The 13,138-nt window shown below is 60.1% G+C and overlaps 2 protein-coding genes across 4 annotated transcripts in view; one reads left to right on the top strand and one right to left on the bottom strand.

Moving 5' to 3' along the window:
• Window positions 1-161: 161 nt before the first annotated feature.
• Window positions 162-8,364, top strand: TK1 (thymidine kinase 1). Of its 3 annotated transcripts, XM_029928082.1 has the most exons (7): window positions 162-293; window positions 398-429; window positions 1,783-1,893; window positions 4,773-4,866; window positions 6,860-6,949; window positions 7,295-7,414; window positions 7,511-8,364. In XM_029928082.1, the coding sequence occupies exons 1-7, from the start codon at window positions 228-230 to the stop codon at window positions 7,703-7,705; spliced, it is 708 nt and encodes a 235-aa protein (XP_029783942.1). In that variant the 5' UTR covers window positions 162-227; the 3' UTR covers window positions 7,706-8,364. The 3 variants fall into 3 exon arrangements, with proteins under 3 accessions (XP_029783942.1, XP_029783941.1, XP_029783943.1); XM_029928081.1 differs by having other exon boundaries at window positions 7,295-8,364; XM_029928083.1 differs by lacking the exon at window positions 398-429 and having other exon boundaries at window positions 213-293.
• Window positions 8,365-10,376: 2,012 nt separating this feature from the next.
• Window positions 10,377-13,138, bottom strand: part of SYNGR2 (synaptogyrin 2) — a 7,475-nt gene continuing 4,713 nt past the window's right edge. Inside the window, exons 2-4 of the mRNA XM_029928084.1 lie at window positions 11,226-11,463; window positions 10,754-10,893; window positions 10,377-10,660 (exon numbers count right to left, since the gene is read on the bottom strand). Of these exons, the coding sequence (XP_029783944.1) occupies window positions 10,463-10,660; window positions 10,754-10,893; window positions 11,226-11,463 (576 nt within the window). The 3' untranslated portion in view covers window positions 10,377-10,462. The remainder of the gene's footprint in view (window positions 10,661-10,753; window positions 10,894-11,225; window positions 11,464-13,138) is intronic.

The raw sequence follows: 13,138 nt of genomic DNA, 5'->3' as shown, positions 1-13,138 counted from the left end.
GTCCTGGTGACGTCAGCCGCCCGGATCTCTGGGACCGCCCACGAGGGGCGGGGTGCGGTCAAATCTCCCGCCGGTCCGCGGCCGCACGCTGATTGGCTCCGGGGCGCCGGCACCGGCTCCCGATTGGCCAGAGCGCAGGGGATAAAGGCGGAGGCGCGGGAATCAGCGTCAGGCAGCTGGGCGGTGGCATCTGGGGGTCTCTGAGTTGCAAGCTTCCTAGAGGCGCCATGAGCTGCATCACCCTCCCCACCGTGCTGCCTGGCTCCCCCAGCAAGACCCGGGGGCAGATCCAGGTACGGGAGTCGGGGCGGGGTCCCAGCACGCGGGGGCGGGGTCGGGGTCGTGGTCGGGCGTCCGTGCGCAGTGGACCCCGAAGTGACGCCTCTTCCTCTCCTAGGTGATTCTAGGACCCATGTTCTCAGGAAAAAGGTAATGGTCTCGCGGGGTCAGGGCGGGCTGGGACCACCTTTTCCTCCATCCCTCCATCCCTAGGGCCTGTCCTTCCCTGGCTCCTCTTGCGGGCCTGTCCCCCTTCTCGGGTAGCCCTCTTAGGTCAGCCTCCCTAGGACAGCCCCCCCTAAGTCAGCCGCCACCGCCCGACCGCACTTTCCCGCCCAGGATGCCGCACCGCCCTGGGATCCCGCCCGGGAGGAGGCTGTCGCTCCCCGCCCGCCCAGTGTAGGCCCTCCCATTAGGGTCCGATAACCACCGAGGTACAGCCGCTGACGGCTTAGCCCCTCACTAAAGCCCGCTCAGAAACGGGCTGCCAAGTCTTCTAATTTTTTTTAACTTGTATGTATTAAAAATATTTTTAATGTTTATTTTTGAGAGAGAGACAGAGCGTGAGTGGGGGAGGGGCAGAGAGTGAGAGAGACCTAGAATCTCAGAAGCAGGCTCCAGGCGCTGAGCTGTCAGCACAGGGCCCCCGGGGGAGGGGGGGGAGGGGAGAGGGGAGAGGGGCTGTGAGATCATGACCTGAGCCAAAGTCAGTCGCTTCACCGACTGGGCCACCCAGGTGTCCCGTAAAATTTTAAGTGTTCTAGGTTTATTTCATTTATTTATTTTGAGAGAGAGTGAACATGAGTGGGGGAGGAGCAGAGAGAGAGAGAGAGAGAGAGAGAGAGAGAGAGAATTCCAATCAGGCTTCAGACTGTCAGCCCTGAGCCCAGTGCGGGGATCCAACTCACCACCCAGGAGACCTTGACCTGAGCCGAAACCAAGAATCGGCCCACTTAACTGAGCCACCCAGGTGCTCCTAAAATTTTAACGCCAAGGAGTCCGGCCAGGGCACCTCTGCTCCCCCGATGGGACAGGACCTTTAGCTGACCTGGGTGGGCTAGTGAGCCCCCAGGGTCCCTCCCTCCGCCCTGGGAGACAGCTGCCGTGGGGCCCAGGTGGGCTCTGGGATACGGTGGCAACGCGCTTTCTCTTTTGCACAAAAAGATTTTGTGAAGTCAAGTCAGACTGAAGACCTCTGAGTGAGATTACTTAGGAATGGGAGCTGGACCCCGCTCCTCTGCCTGCGGCCTTGGCCTGACACCCGCCTTGCCACCCTCCAGGTGGAGGACACGCTTCCCTGCATGCCTCTGTCACACCGGGGCTCCCTAGGGCCTTAACGCTCTTGCTGACGTTCGTCTCAGGACTAGACTGAACTCTCAGGGCACCGGCCCGTTCCGCCCATGGGCGGGTCTCAGGCTGCAGACCCCTAGAAGGTGGTAGGGAGCCCAACTTGTGCGGGAGTCTTCTCTGCCCACTCTTACCCACTGTGCTCTGCTCTGGCAGCACCGAGCTGATGAGACGGGTCCGTCGCTTCCAGATCGCCCAGTACAAGTGCCTGGTCATCAAGTACGCCAAAGACACTCGCTACAGCAGCAGCTTCTCCACTCACGACCGGTCAGTTCCTGCTCTCTTCCGAGCTGTCCCAACACCTCCTCTGGAAGCCGGGTGAAAACCCACAGGGCCACAGGACCTGCTGGCAGAGGTCTCTCTAGCAGAAAAGGTGGCCCCTGGCGATGCCCGGCATTGAATCTTGCAACTCCGCAAACTTCTGAGCGCTGCTTGGCTAGGAGGCTCAGGACTTGGCCTTTCACGGATTTCCAGCTCCGTGTTTCTTCACCAGGGGACATTTTGCACCCCCTCCCCGCTTCCCAGAGTCCATTTGGCGATGTCTGGGGACGTATTTTTCGCGGCTGCCATTCTTTGGCTAGAACGTCCCACCGCGCCCAGGAGGGCCCCCGTGGCAAATACGGATCCTGCCCCCAGCTGTCAGTAGTGCCGCCCCCGGGTCGAGGCTCCCTGCTCTGGAGGTGGTGGCGCCCGCCCGTAACAGTTGCAAGTCGGTTTTGTTTGGCCGGCACGTTGTTTTCTTTATTGAACGTTTCAGTCGTCCAGCCCTGGCTGATTCCCTGGCGCCTTGTGGCCTTTGAGCAGCCCCGTTCTGCACCGACGGAACATTTCAGTCTGCAACCTGAGGTCGGGGGTGGGGTGTTCAACTCAGTTTTACTCTTGCCCTTTCCTCGGCCGCTGACTGGGGCCTCATACTTCTGAGCCTGAGACACCGTCTCTGTCCTTAGACTGTCCACCTGGGCCGAAGGCAGGGGGGGAGACTGGGGTTTTCCTGAAGCCGGGCTGGGGGTGGGGTGTGGACGGTGCCCGGGATTGGGAGCTAAGCATCGCGATTTGCTTGACCAGTGCTTCCTGGGCGAGCTGTCTGATGCAGGTCACCGATGTCTTCCAATTTGCTTCTTCCTCCCCCCCCCTTTTTTTTTTATGTTTATTTTTGAGAGAGGCAGAGACAGCATGAGTGAGGGAGGGGCAGTGGGGGAGAAAGAGGGCAACATAGAATCCGAGGCAGGTTCCAAGTCTGAGCTGTCAGCACAGAGCCTGACGTGGGGCTCGAGCTCATGAACCGTGAGATCACGACCTGAGCCAAAGTCAGATGCTCAACCAACTGAGCCCCCCAGGCGCCCCAGCTTCCTCTTCCTTAAAACGTGGAGTCTGCTGCCGCCCGGGGCTGGGGAGCATCCTGGGAAGACCATGAAAGCAGACGAGGGAGTATTGTGCAGTGAGAAGTCCGTCAGATCAGGGTCACGTCTGAGCTGTGCCCGTCTGAGCACAAATGCTGTCTAACTTGGGCTGCAGAGGCTGGGAGGGGCCGTGGCTGGGACTGAGCCCCTGGCAAGAGTGACAGAGCCCTGCCCTTGCCCGCACTCTGGTTTTCTCTATTTGGGGATGAAAGGGGGGAATTTTAAATGCAGGGGCTAATATTTCATGCTCTTCCCAGGTCGTGGAGTAGGATTATATTAAGGTTATAACCAAGCAGTGGTTGTAAAGTATTTAATTTTTTTTAAATACAGGTACAAACTGCTGGGCCTTGGTTAAGTTCCAGCCCCTTAGAAAGCTATTTGAGAGGGGGCGCCTGGGCCACTCAGTCTGTTAAATGTCTGGCTTCAGCTCAAGTCATGATCTCGAGGTTCGTGAGTTCAGGCCCCGAGGCGGGCTCTGTGCTGACAGCTCAGAGCCTGGAGCCTGCTTCAGATTCTGTGTCTCCCTCCGTCTCTGCCCCTCCCTGGCTCCCATTCTATCTCTCCCTCTCAAAATAAATAAACATTTAAAAAAACTTTTAAAAAGCCTAGTTGAGGAGCAGGAAAAGTGAACACAAAAGAAAACAACATTATTAAAAAACACAGAGACGGGGTTTAAAAAGACAGAGGACAGAAAATGGCATTTCTCTTCAGAAATGGCCCTGGGTGTGGGAGTGGTGGGGTCCACTGTGCCGTTTAAAGCCCTGGAACATTCCCACACGTGACCTTTCACTTTCAAACCCTTCTGGATTCAACGCCCCCGCAGGGCGCACAAGGCAGCAACGTGACCTTAGATGTGAATCTTGGCCCTGCCGGTTAACAGCCCTGTGAGCTCAGGGAAACTCTTTAATCTGCCAGAAGAGCCAGATGGAGGGAATTCTAGAAAGTGGCAGGTTGGGGTTCTGGGCTTCTCTCTGCCAGGACACACAAGGCTCGGCCCAGGGCCACATTGCAGTTTCTGGGCCCCTTCCGCCATAAAAAGAAAGAAGTAAAAAATTCTAGTTTATGACTGCATTGATCTAAAAATATTTTTTTAATGTTTTATTTATTTTTGAGAGGGAGAGAGAGACAGCATGAGCAGGGGAGGGTCAGAGAGAGAGGGAGACACAGAATCCGAAGCCGGCTCCAGGCTCTGAGCTAGCTGTCAGCACAGAGCCCGACGTGGGGCTCAAACCCATGAACCGTGATATCATGACCTGAGCCAAAGCCAGACGCTCAACTGACTGAGCCACCAGGTGCCCTACTGGGAACCTTTTCTTTCTTTTTTTTTTTTTTAAAGATTTTTATCTTTTAATTTTTTATGTTTATTTATTTTTGAGAGACAGAGACAGAGACAGAGCATGAGCAAGGAAAGGCCAGAGAGAGAGGGAGACACAGAATCTGAAGCCGGCTCCAGGCTCTGAGCTGTCAGCACAGAGCCCAACGTGGGGCTCGAATCCATGAACCGTGAGATCATGACCTGAGCCAAAGTCGGACCCTCAACCAACTGAGCCCCCCAGATGCCCCGAAAAACTGGCTTTCTGAACACGGGCCCGTGTTCTCCCCAGATGCCCTTCGGCAGGCAGTAACTTCAGCTCCTCCGAGCAGCGGGCGCTCTGTGGGCGGGGTGGTCACGGGGGCTGCCTCCTGGCCCCCACATTCCGGCCTCTGCTCCCTCGCCTTGCTCACGGCCTGGCTTTCTCCCCCCAGGAACACCATGGAGGCGCTACCAGCCTGCCTGCTCCGAGATGTGGCCCAGGAGGCCCTGGGCGTGGCTGTCGTGGGCATCGACGAAGGGCAGTTTGTAAGTTGGTGTGTCCTGGCATTCTGCCCACAAGCTCCCTGTCTGTGCCCCACTTGTCTTTACCTGGCTTGGAACGTATTCACTCTGATCTTTTTTCTTTAAAAAAAATTTGTTCTTAATGTTTATTTTTGAGAGAGACAGAACACGAGTCAGGGAGGGGCAGAGAGAGAGGGAGACACAGGATCCGAAGCAGGCTCCAGGCTCCGAGCTGTCAGCACAGAGCCCAACGCGGGGCTTGAACTCACCATGAGCTTATGAGCTGAGCTGATGTCAGATGCTCAACTGACTGAGCCCCCCAGGTGTCCCCAAGGTTCTGTTTTAAATGTGACTTGTGTCCCTCTCCTATGGCTGCCCTAACAGGTGTCACAGACCAGCCAGGCAGCTTAAACCGTAGGAGTTGATTCTCTCCCAATTCTTGAGGCTGGAACCCAACATCAGGGTGCGGCAGCCTCCTTTCCCTTTGAAGGCTGGGCGGGGAGGGGGGCCCCAGGCCTGCCCCCGTGGCTCGTCGATGGCCGTCTTCCTGTGTCTTCACATTGTCTTCCTTCTGTGTGTCTCCAGGAGTGGCCCCTGCTTCAGATCCTCTGACTCTGTCTGTCTGTCTGTCTTTCTCTCTCTCTCTAAACATAAAAGAAAAATAAGTGCTAGTAATGTTGTTCCTGGTGGGCGATCTGATGCTGCAGGCCATCTGGGCAGCGCTGTCCTTGTCTTTGAGGCCCTGGGTACCCCTTCCAGAGAGCCAGGGTTCACTGTTTCCCAGGGAGGTGACAGGTGAACAGGGGACATAGTGAGCTCTTTGAATGTTGGCATCAGCATAGTGGGTGGAAGGGGGGCAAAGACCCTCCTGGGGCCCCCGGGCCCTGGTGTGGAAGCACCCACGTGCCGACATTATGCCTCCAAGTGGAGGGTGACGCAAAGGGACGCACCGGCCCCCCCCCCATTTAGCAACGCCTGGAGACAGTTTTCTTTGCGACAGCTTGTGGAGGGGGCTGTTTACTTGGCTGAGAACTTGCAGGCTGGGAGCTGCGTTTCTGTGACTCGTGACGGCGTGGGGACGTGTGTGTGACCCGGTCTGTCGGTGTTTCTGTAGCTCGGGCCTGGCCAGCCCCCGAGCGGGAGTCAGAGCCGGCTGCTTCAGCCAAGTCCTACTTGAATTACTCTCGGTCTTTCTGGCCACCTTCATGGGACCTGTCCTGACAACTGTCCAGGACTTGGTAACCTTGCACCTTGATAAATGCGCCAAGGCAGGTCTGAACAGCTTGGACAGCGACCTGCTGCCCAAAGACAAGAACGTGTCTGTCCACAAAACCCAAGGCCAACCCAGATAGACAAACACAATCGCCCGAAGGCAATGGGATTGACTGGGGACAGCTCACCAAAGGATCTGCAGAAGTGGCAGCCTCACCCTGGGCCACCTAAAATGACAGGGGACTTAGCAAGTAGATGCAGGGCCTGCCGTGCCGTCCTGCTCCGTAAATGGCAGTAGAACCCGACCCCGTCCCCTTTTCCAGGCGTCAGATGGCACATTATCTATTCACTATTTGAGTGCCTTACATCCATAACACCGAGGGCATTCCCTGCCATTTTTGAGGTCCAGAAACATGAAGTCATGGCCAAGGTCGCCAAGCACATGCGTCCAGCCAGAGCAGGGTTCAAGGCAGGCAGCCCTCTGGCCTGAGGTTTTGACCTCTGGGGTTATTAGACCACCACCAGCAGGGACGCATCACCTAGCGACAGGTCCGCAGCGCGGGGGCCTGGAGCACGCCCGTTCTGTCTGGAAGGCTGGGGGCCGGGGCGGCTGTGGGTGTGCGTGGCCGTGGGCAGCGGGGGCAAGCACAGAGACGCCCGCCTCCTGGTCGGGGCCCTTGGCGGGAGCCTTGGGGTCACCCTGTTCTCGTGCTGCATGCTGGGGTGGCAGGGTCCCTCCATGGCTGCTGGAAGCTGCTGCTCAGGGCGCAAGCTCACTGTCCTCGCCCCCTCCGTCCCCTCCTAGTTCCCAGACATCGTGGAGTTCAGCGAGACCATGGCCAATGCCGGGAAGACCGTGATCGTGGCTGCCCTGGATGGCACCTTCCAGAGGAAGGTGAGTCGTCTGATCTGGGGCTTGGAAAGGGATCTGGAGGGTGGAAGGGGCCTGGGCAGGAGTAGGGGCAGTCCAGCTAGCCTTTTCTGGGGCCGCGGTGCCCCCTGGATGACTGCGGCTTAGCACTGGGGGGCACTCAGGTGAGCGGACCCGGCTCCCTGGGTTTGCCCAGGAGCAAGTCCATCCCAGCCTGGATGCCAGTGCTGTTGCAAGGGTCGGCACTCTGCGGAAAGCAAGGTCAAGGCAAAGTTTCCCTGTGTCCCTGCTTGTGAGTCAAGGGGTTTCAAGGAAGTACCCGCCCGGCGAGGTTTTGTGCTCAGCGGCTCTCTCTCCCTGGGAGCACAGGCCTTCGGGACCATCCTGAACCTGGTGCCCTTGGCCGAGAGCGTGGTGAAGCTGACTGCTGTGTGCATGGAGTGCTTCCGGGAAGCTGCCTATACCAAGCGGCTGGGCGCTGAGAAGGAGGTACCGCCACCTGCTGTCTGGGGGCTGGGGGGCGGGGAGTGGCCCGCAGGCGCGGCACCCCGCTTCAGCCCAGGCCCTTTGCGTCCCTGCGCCCAGGTCGAGGTGATCGGAGGCGCAGACAAATACCACTCCGTGTGTCGCCTGTGCTACTTCAAGAAGGCCCCAGGACCGCCCTGCGGGCTGGACGGCCAGGAGAACAAAGAGAACTGCCTGGTGCCGGGCAAGCCGGCCCCGGGGACCCGCAAGCTATTCGCTCCGCATCAGATCCTGCAGTGCAGCTCGGCCCACTGAGTCTGGAGCAGCGCCTGGAAGCCCCGCCACCCCCTCCTCGCTGCCGCCCCCTGGTGGACACCTGCCTCCTGCGCACTGCCGGGCCTTTCCAGAGGAGGAAGTGGGGGGTGATGGGAGGGAACTTTCTGCCTTCCGCAGGGAGGTGGGCTGGTGGTCTGCACGTCCCGTTTCCCCCTTTCCTGCCCGCCGGCCCTTATTCTTGGTTCCTTTTCCAGGCTGCTGGTCCACCGCAGACACCCCCCCCCCTTCTCCTGTGGGGTGAGGGGCAGGGCCACACACTGGTGACACTAATGCTGCCTGCTTCTTCCCCCTTGTGGCTTTCACTGTTGAGTTTCTGTTCTCACTGGGAAGTCCATTCACCAGTACCTCCCGCTCAGCACAGAGCCTCATCCCACGCAGAAATTTCTGCCTGCCTGGGAAGGGCTCCTGGTGGCCAGGGTAGCTGGACTTGGGCTCCTCTCTCGGGCTTCCCTTTGGGCCAAAAGCCCTTCCTCCTCTCTGGTGCTCATTTTCTCCAGAATGTAGCTTCTCTCACTTGGGGGACACTTACCCTGCTGGGGCCCAGATCCCAAGGGCTTGTCTTTTAAAGGGAGGAGGGGTGGGGTGGGCGCCTGAGTGGCTCAGGTCACGATCTCACAGTTCGTGGGTTCGAGCCCTGCGTCAAGCTCTGTGCTGACAGCTCAGAGCCTGGAGCCTACTTCAGATTCTGTGTTTCCCTCTCTCTCTGACCCTCCCCTGCTCGCACACTCTCTGTCTCTCAAAAAAAAAAATAAATAAAATAAATTTTAAAAAATAAACAAAGGGGGGTGTGGGTAGGTGCAGAGGTAGCTGGGGACAGGGTCTATGATTCTGTTGTAGTGTGTGAAATTAAGAACTAACATTAAATTTTACCAGTTGGTGAGAGCACGTTTGTCTTTCACAGCCTGGGATGCCCTGGGTCTCCCTGTAGACAGCTCTGACGTGATGCGTGGGGATTTCTTTCCAGATCTTTTTCTGATCTCTCAGCCACAACATTTTAGCTGAGAAGCGCCCTGAAGCGCGTCCTAAGAGGAACTCTGCTTGCTCTTCCGTCTGGACAGGTTTAGGACAAAATGGGTGGACCGAGGAGCCTGGGGCCCAGGATGGAGTGAGGGCCTGTAGTCGGGGCTGCCAGCTGGGGCTGTGGAGTCAGGTTTTGTTTGTGAAACAGACACTTGATAGTTCAGGAGCCCAGAAGACTAGCGCAGCTGTACCTGGCGAAAAGGGCCGTCAGTGGCTTGCATGGAGTCAACCCGCCGGGGTGGGTGTACCCCCCTGTGGAGACGGGACCGGGGCTCTGGGGGGTGGCCTCCTGCCCCGGCTTGCCTCTCCCCTTCGCTCTGTGCCAGCTTGCTAGTGACGGGTCCTGAGTTACAGCGAGGCATTTGCAGAACCCCGTTAGTGGACGCTGGATTTTGAAACTAACAAGCCCAATCTGACAGTTCTCGCTGTCACTGCTCCAAAAGGGAAGTAAGGTGCTTCAGGGGCCCTGGCCCTTCCTGCCAGAGCCGGGCTTGCTCCCTCGGGGTGGGCCATCCCGGGACTGGCTCCAGAGGCGCTAACCCCCCGCCTGCTGGGAGAAGGGGACTCTGGCCCCTGCCAGAGCACTCCTTCCTCACTCCGCTAGGAGGGTCGGGGAGGAAAGGGTACCGGGGCAGGTGCCCCCACCCCAGCTCCAGCGAGGGCATGGAAGGGCCCTGGCGAGCCAGTCCAGAAAAACTGCCTTGTTTACAAGCTGAGCAAAGTTGCTATTTTAAGACGCTGACGGTGGCAGCGTAAGGAATGAGACCCCAGCGTGCGCGTGTGCTGGGCACGCTGGAGGGGCAGGCTGCCGTGACTCCTACCACAAGTTCACAGAGCACCCACCCACCCGGGGTGTGCCCCGGAGTGGACTATCTCCTCGACCCCTAGGCTGAGGCCCAACGAACGACCCTGGAGATTATGAACAAGGAAAACATTTATTCTGTCTTCAAATCAGTCTAATGAAACCGAGGGTCTGCATCTTAGCCCCAAGGCTTCGTAATACATTCAGAACAGCCCAGGGGCTGTGGGTGCACCCCACACCTAACAGTGGCAGAGTATTTACATAAAGCTGGGTGTGTTCGGTCAGGCAAAGTCCCTCCCCGTTGCCAAGGGCTGGGAGCAAGGGGGAGGGGATGCTGCCTGGTGCCCCCGGGGTGGGCGTCCAGCCCCGCACCTGGCAGGCGGGCCGCCCGGAGGCACTGGCATGGGGCAATGACCCGAGATCCAAGAGTGAGCAGCCACTACCGTAGCGAGTGCGGGGCAGCCGGCTACGGAGCGGGCAGGGGGAGCAAACCTGAGCGAGGAGGGGATGGGGCCCGGACCCCGCAGCCTCATCTTTGGCACATAACCCCGAGTTACTGCGGCCACCAGGGCCGGGCTCCTTTGGGCTGGAGAGAAGCTAAGGCACTTGTCAAAGCGGTGTGTCAGGCACTTCTAGCTGGGGCTACGGGCCACTAAAAGCAACGACAAAACGTATCTGGCTAAAAACTATTTCCTAAAAAAATGCCCTTGAGGAGTGGGTGGGTGAAGCCCTTGCTAGAGGGAGGCCGGGGCCCCAGCTGCCAGGGAGGCGGGGGGCTCTCCAGGCCGTGCGGGGCTCCGACAGGTACCGGACAGGGCAAGGGGGGCCGCAGCTGCAGGAGGCGAGGCTCCCGAGGGGAGTCCAGTGTGGCACAGACGCCCCCCGAGCACACCCCGAGTGCCCCCGGCTGCGGCTCAGTACACGGGGGGCGGCTGGTAGCCCTCGGTGGTCTCGGCGTTCTGGGTGAAGGGCGGTTGCTGGTAGTTCTCCACGGACGCGCCGGGGTAGGCGGCATAGGCGTGGCTGGGGTCTGGAGTGGGGTCCACGTAGTTCTGGGTGAAGTCGTCCACTCCAGCCTTGTAGCGCTGGTAGGCCAGGGAGGCCAGCACACCCTGCGGGAGCCCCGAGGTTTGGGTTCCTCACCCTGCTGCTCCCCCTGCCCCTTCTCCAAAGACACTGCACCCCTGCCCGCCCAGCCCACCTACCCAGGAGAAGACGGAGAAGAAGCTGAAGGTGATTGCTGCTCTCGCGGAGTCGGCCCCCACTAGCACGTCTTCCGCCTTGGTGGCCGCCCACTGGTTGGTGAGGAAGCAGAAGCCAACGAACCACAGGAAGGTCCAGAAAGCTGGGAAGGAGGCCGGGAGGGCAAGATCAGCTCCGTGGAGGCAGGGGCCGGCTGGGGACCCAGGAGGAGCCCCCCCGCGGTGGTGGTGACGGGGAGGCCCCGTGGCAGCGATCTCCCAGAAGCATCCAGGAGTGAAAAGGGCACTGATGTAGAGGCCAGGGTGGCGCCCTGGGTGCCTGGCTCAAAAGGCCCCTCGATTGTCACTCCACGCCGGTGGGCTCCAGACTCCCGGGAATCCCCGTGGGCCAGCCCAGCTGCCGAGGGCCCGCAAGCCCAGAACCCGGGTTCTGTTCACCTCCCCGAAATCGGATGGGGGCACCGCTGGACGGTACCTGAGAAGAGCAGGTCACCAACGACCAGGTATTTGCGGTCAGTGGCGTTGCTGATCTGGGGGAAATAGGCGTCGACCACGAGGAAGGCGGCCGAGGCCAGGAAGGCCAGCACCCCGATGGCGCTGCCATAGCTACACGCATCTTCGTTGTGGTTGAACACGCAGTATCTCTGAGGGGGGTTGTGGGTGTTGGTGTAGCCCTCGCCGAAAATGCACGAGAACACAATCAAGGCAAAGACCTGAGGGGACAGGTGGGGACGGGGGCTGAGCGGTCGCCAGGCCAGCCCCAGGGAGGCACACACGACAGGCTCCCCCACTGCTGCTCTTCCGCTTTGGGAGGTCGGGCACCAGGGCCCCCTCTGAACTTGGGGACTGAGCTCGTAAGCAAGTTGCTTCTGGCTGGTGCCCAGTCCCCACTTCTCCATGCTCCCAGGCCCCCTGCAGGGGCCAGCACAGTGGCTACCACCGGGGGCTCGGCGGGGGATTCCGGGACCAGGGGCCAGTGGGGAATGGCCGGGGATCTCCTGGGAGGGAAGGCCTCACCCCAGCTGCCTGCCAGGAAGGGCCAGCGCGGGTCAGGAGGAGACGAGCCACCAAGTCACAGAAACCCAGGCTTGGAGTCTCACCCCCGATCACCTTCTGCCTGAGTCACCCCTATAGAGCCCCAACTTCTGCCCCTACACCTGGGTGATGGAGGACTCCCCCCACCTCTCAGGAAAGCCACATCGCTGTGCTCAGAGCTAAAACCCAAGCCCCCATACTCCCGCTTCTTGGAGCCGCCTCCAACTCTTTCCTGCTCCGGGCTGGCCTCCCCAGGGCGGCCAGCTTTCTTCCTGCACCGACTCCTGGCCTCGTTGGCATCCTGACCCTCCCTTCTGAGGGCACCCCAGGCTAGTCTGGCTGCCAGGCCTGTGGATACAGTTCTGCACTCAGAACCCTGAAGGTCCTGGGCCAGGGCGGAAGGGGGTTCACCGGCCAGAACTCTGGGAAGGGCTCCAGGCCCCTGGGAACAGCCTCATGGCACCCCATCTCCTCCCCAGGCTCCAAGGCCACCACCCATCCCCGCCCCATGTGAGCAGCCGCAGGACGTTCTGGACACCTGGCTCTCACTAGGACAGGCACAGGCCTCCCCTGCCCTGCCCAGACAAGGCCCTCTCAATAGACTCTGGAGCTGACAGTCACAAGCCCCACCCCCAGCTGGAGATGAAGCCGGAACTCCCCGATGCCGGGAGCAGTGTGCCAGCCCCGACTCCTGGCACAGCCATCCCAACACACGGGGCATCTGCTCCTTGGATCAGACCCTGGGGTTAAGCAGGGAGGGGGCATGGGTGCCACTCGGGCACTTCGGAAGGCTCCAGTCCCAGGCAGGCATGTTATGGGCACTTCAGTCTCAGCCCTCTGTCTCCCCACCCTCTAACACCTTGTCCAGCTCTGGGCGCTGGTTGTCCCAAATCTTGTGTCACCCCCCCTCCCTCCCAACCCCCTCATCCCCAGTAATCTATTGCTGGAGGTGTCCCCTACCTCACTGGGAAGGGTACATCCTGGGGTCACCTGATCTTGGGTGGGGAAGCAGACACGTGACTTGCTCCCCAAGTGGAAGGGAGACCCCGTTACCCAACGTGGCTTGGGAAAGCCCCTTCCGGGTGAATTCCCCCAGCAGGGAGTCCCAGCACGCCAGCCACCTGTCCTGGAGCTGCCCCAAGCTCCTCCCACCGCCAGCAAGGCGACAGGCCTGCTCCCCCGCGTCACCTCCCGGCCACCCCGCGCCCGGGCTCGGCCAGTGGGGGGGAGTGGGGACCAGCGGGCGCCGGGGGAAACTACGGCCCGCGAGTGAGGCCGGCGGGGCCCGGAGGAGAGCGGGCGGCGGGGTCCCGGCCCCCTCCCGGCCCCACGCGCTCCACCCGCACCCCCCCC

The sequence above is a fragment of the Suricata suricatta genome, chromosome 17 (genome assembly GCF_006229205.1).
Source record: "Suricata suricatta isolate VVHF042 chromosome 17, meerkat_22Aug2017_6uvM2_HiC, whole genome shotgun sequence".
Classification (NCBI taxonomy): Eukaryota; Metazoa; Chordata; class Mammalia; order Carnivora; family Herpestidae; genus Suricata; species Suricata suricatta.
Note: the sequence above shows the minus strand (reverse complement) of the source record. Positions and strands in the feature narration are given on the sequence as shown.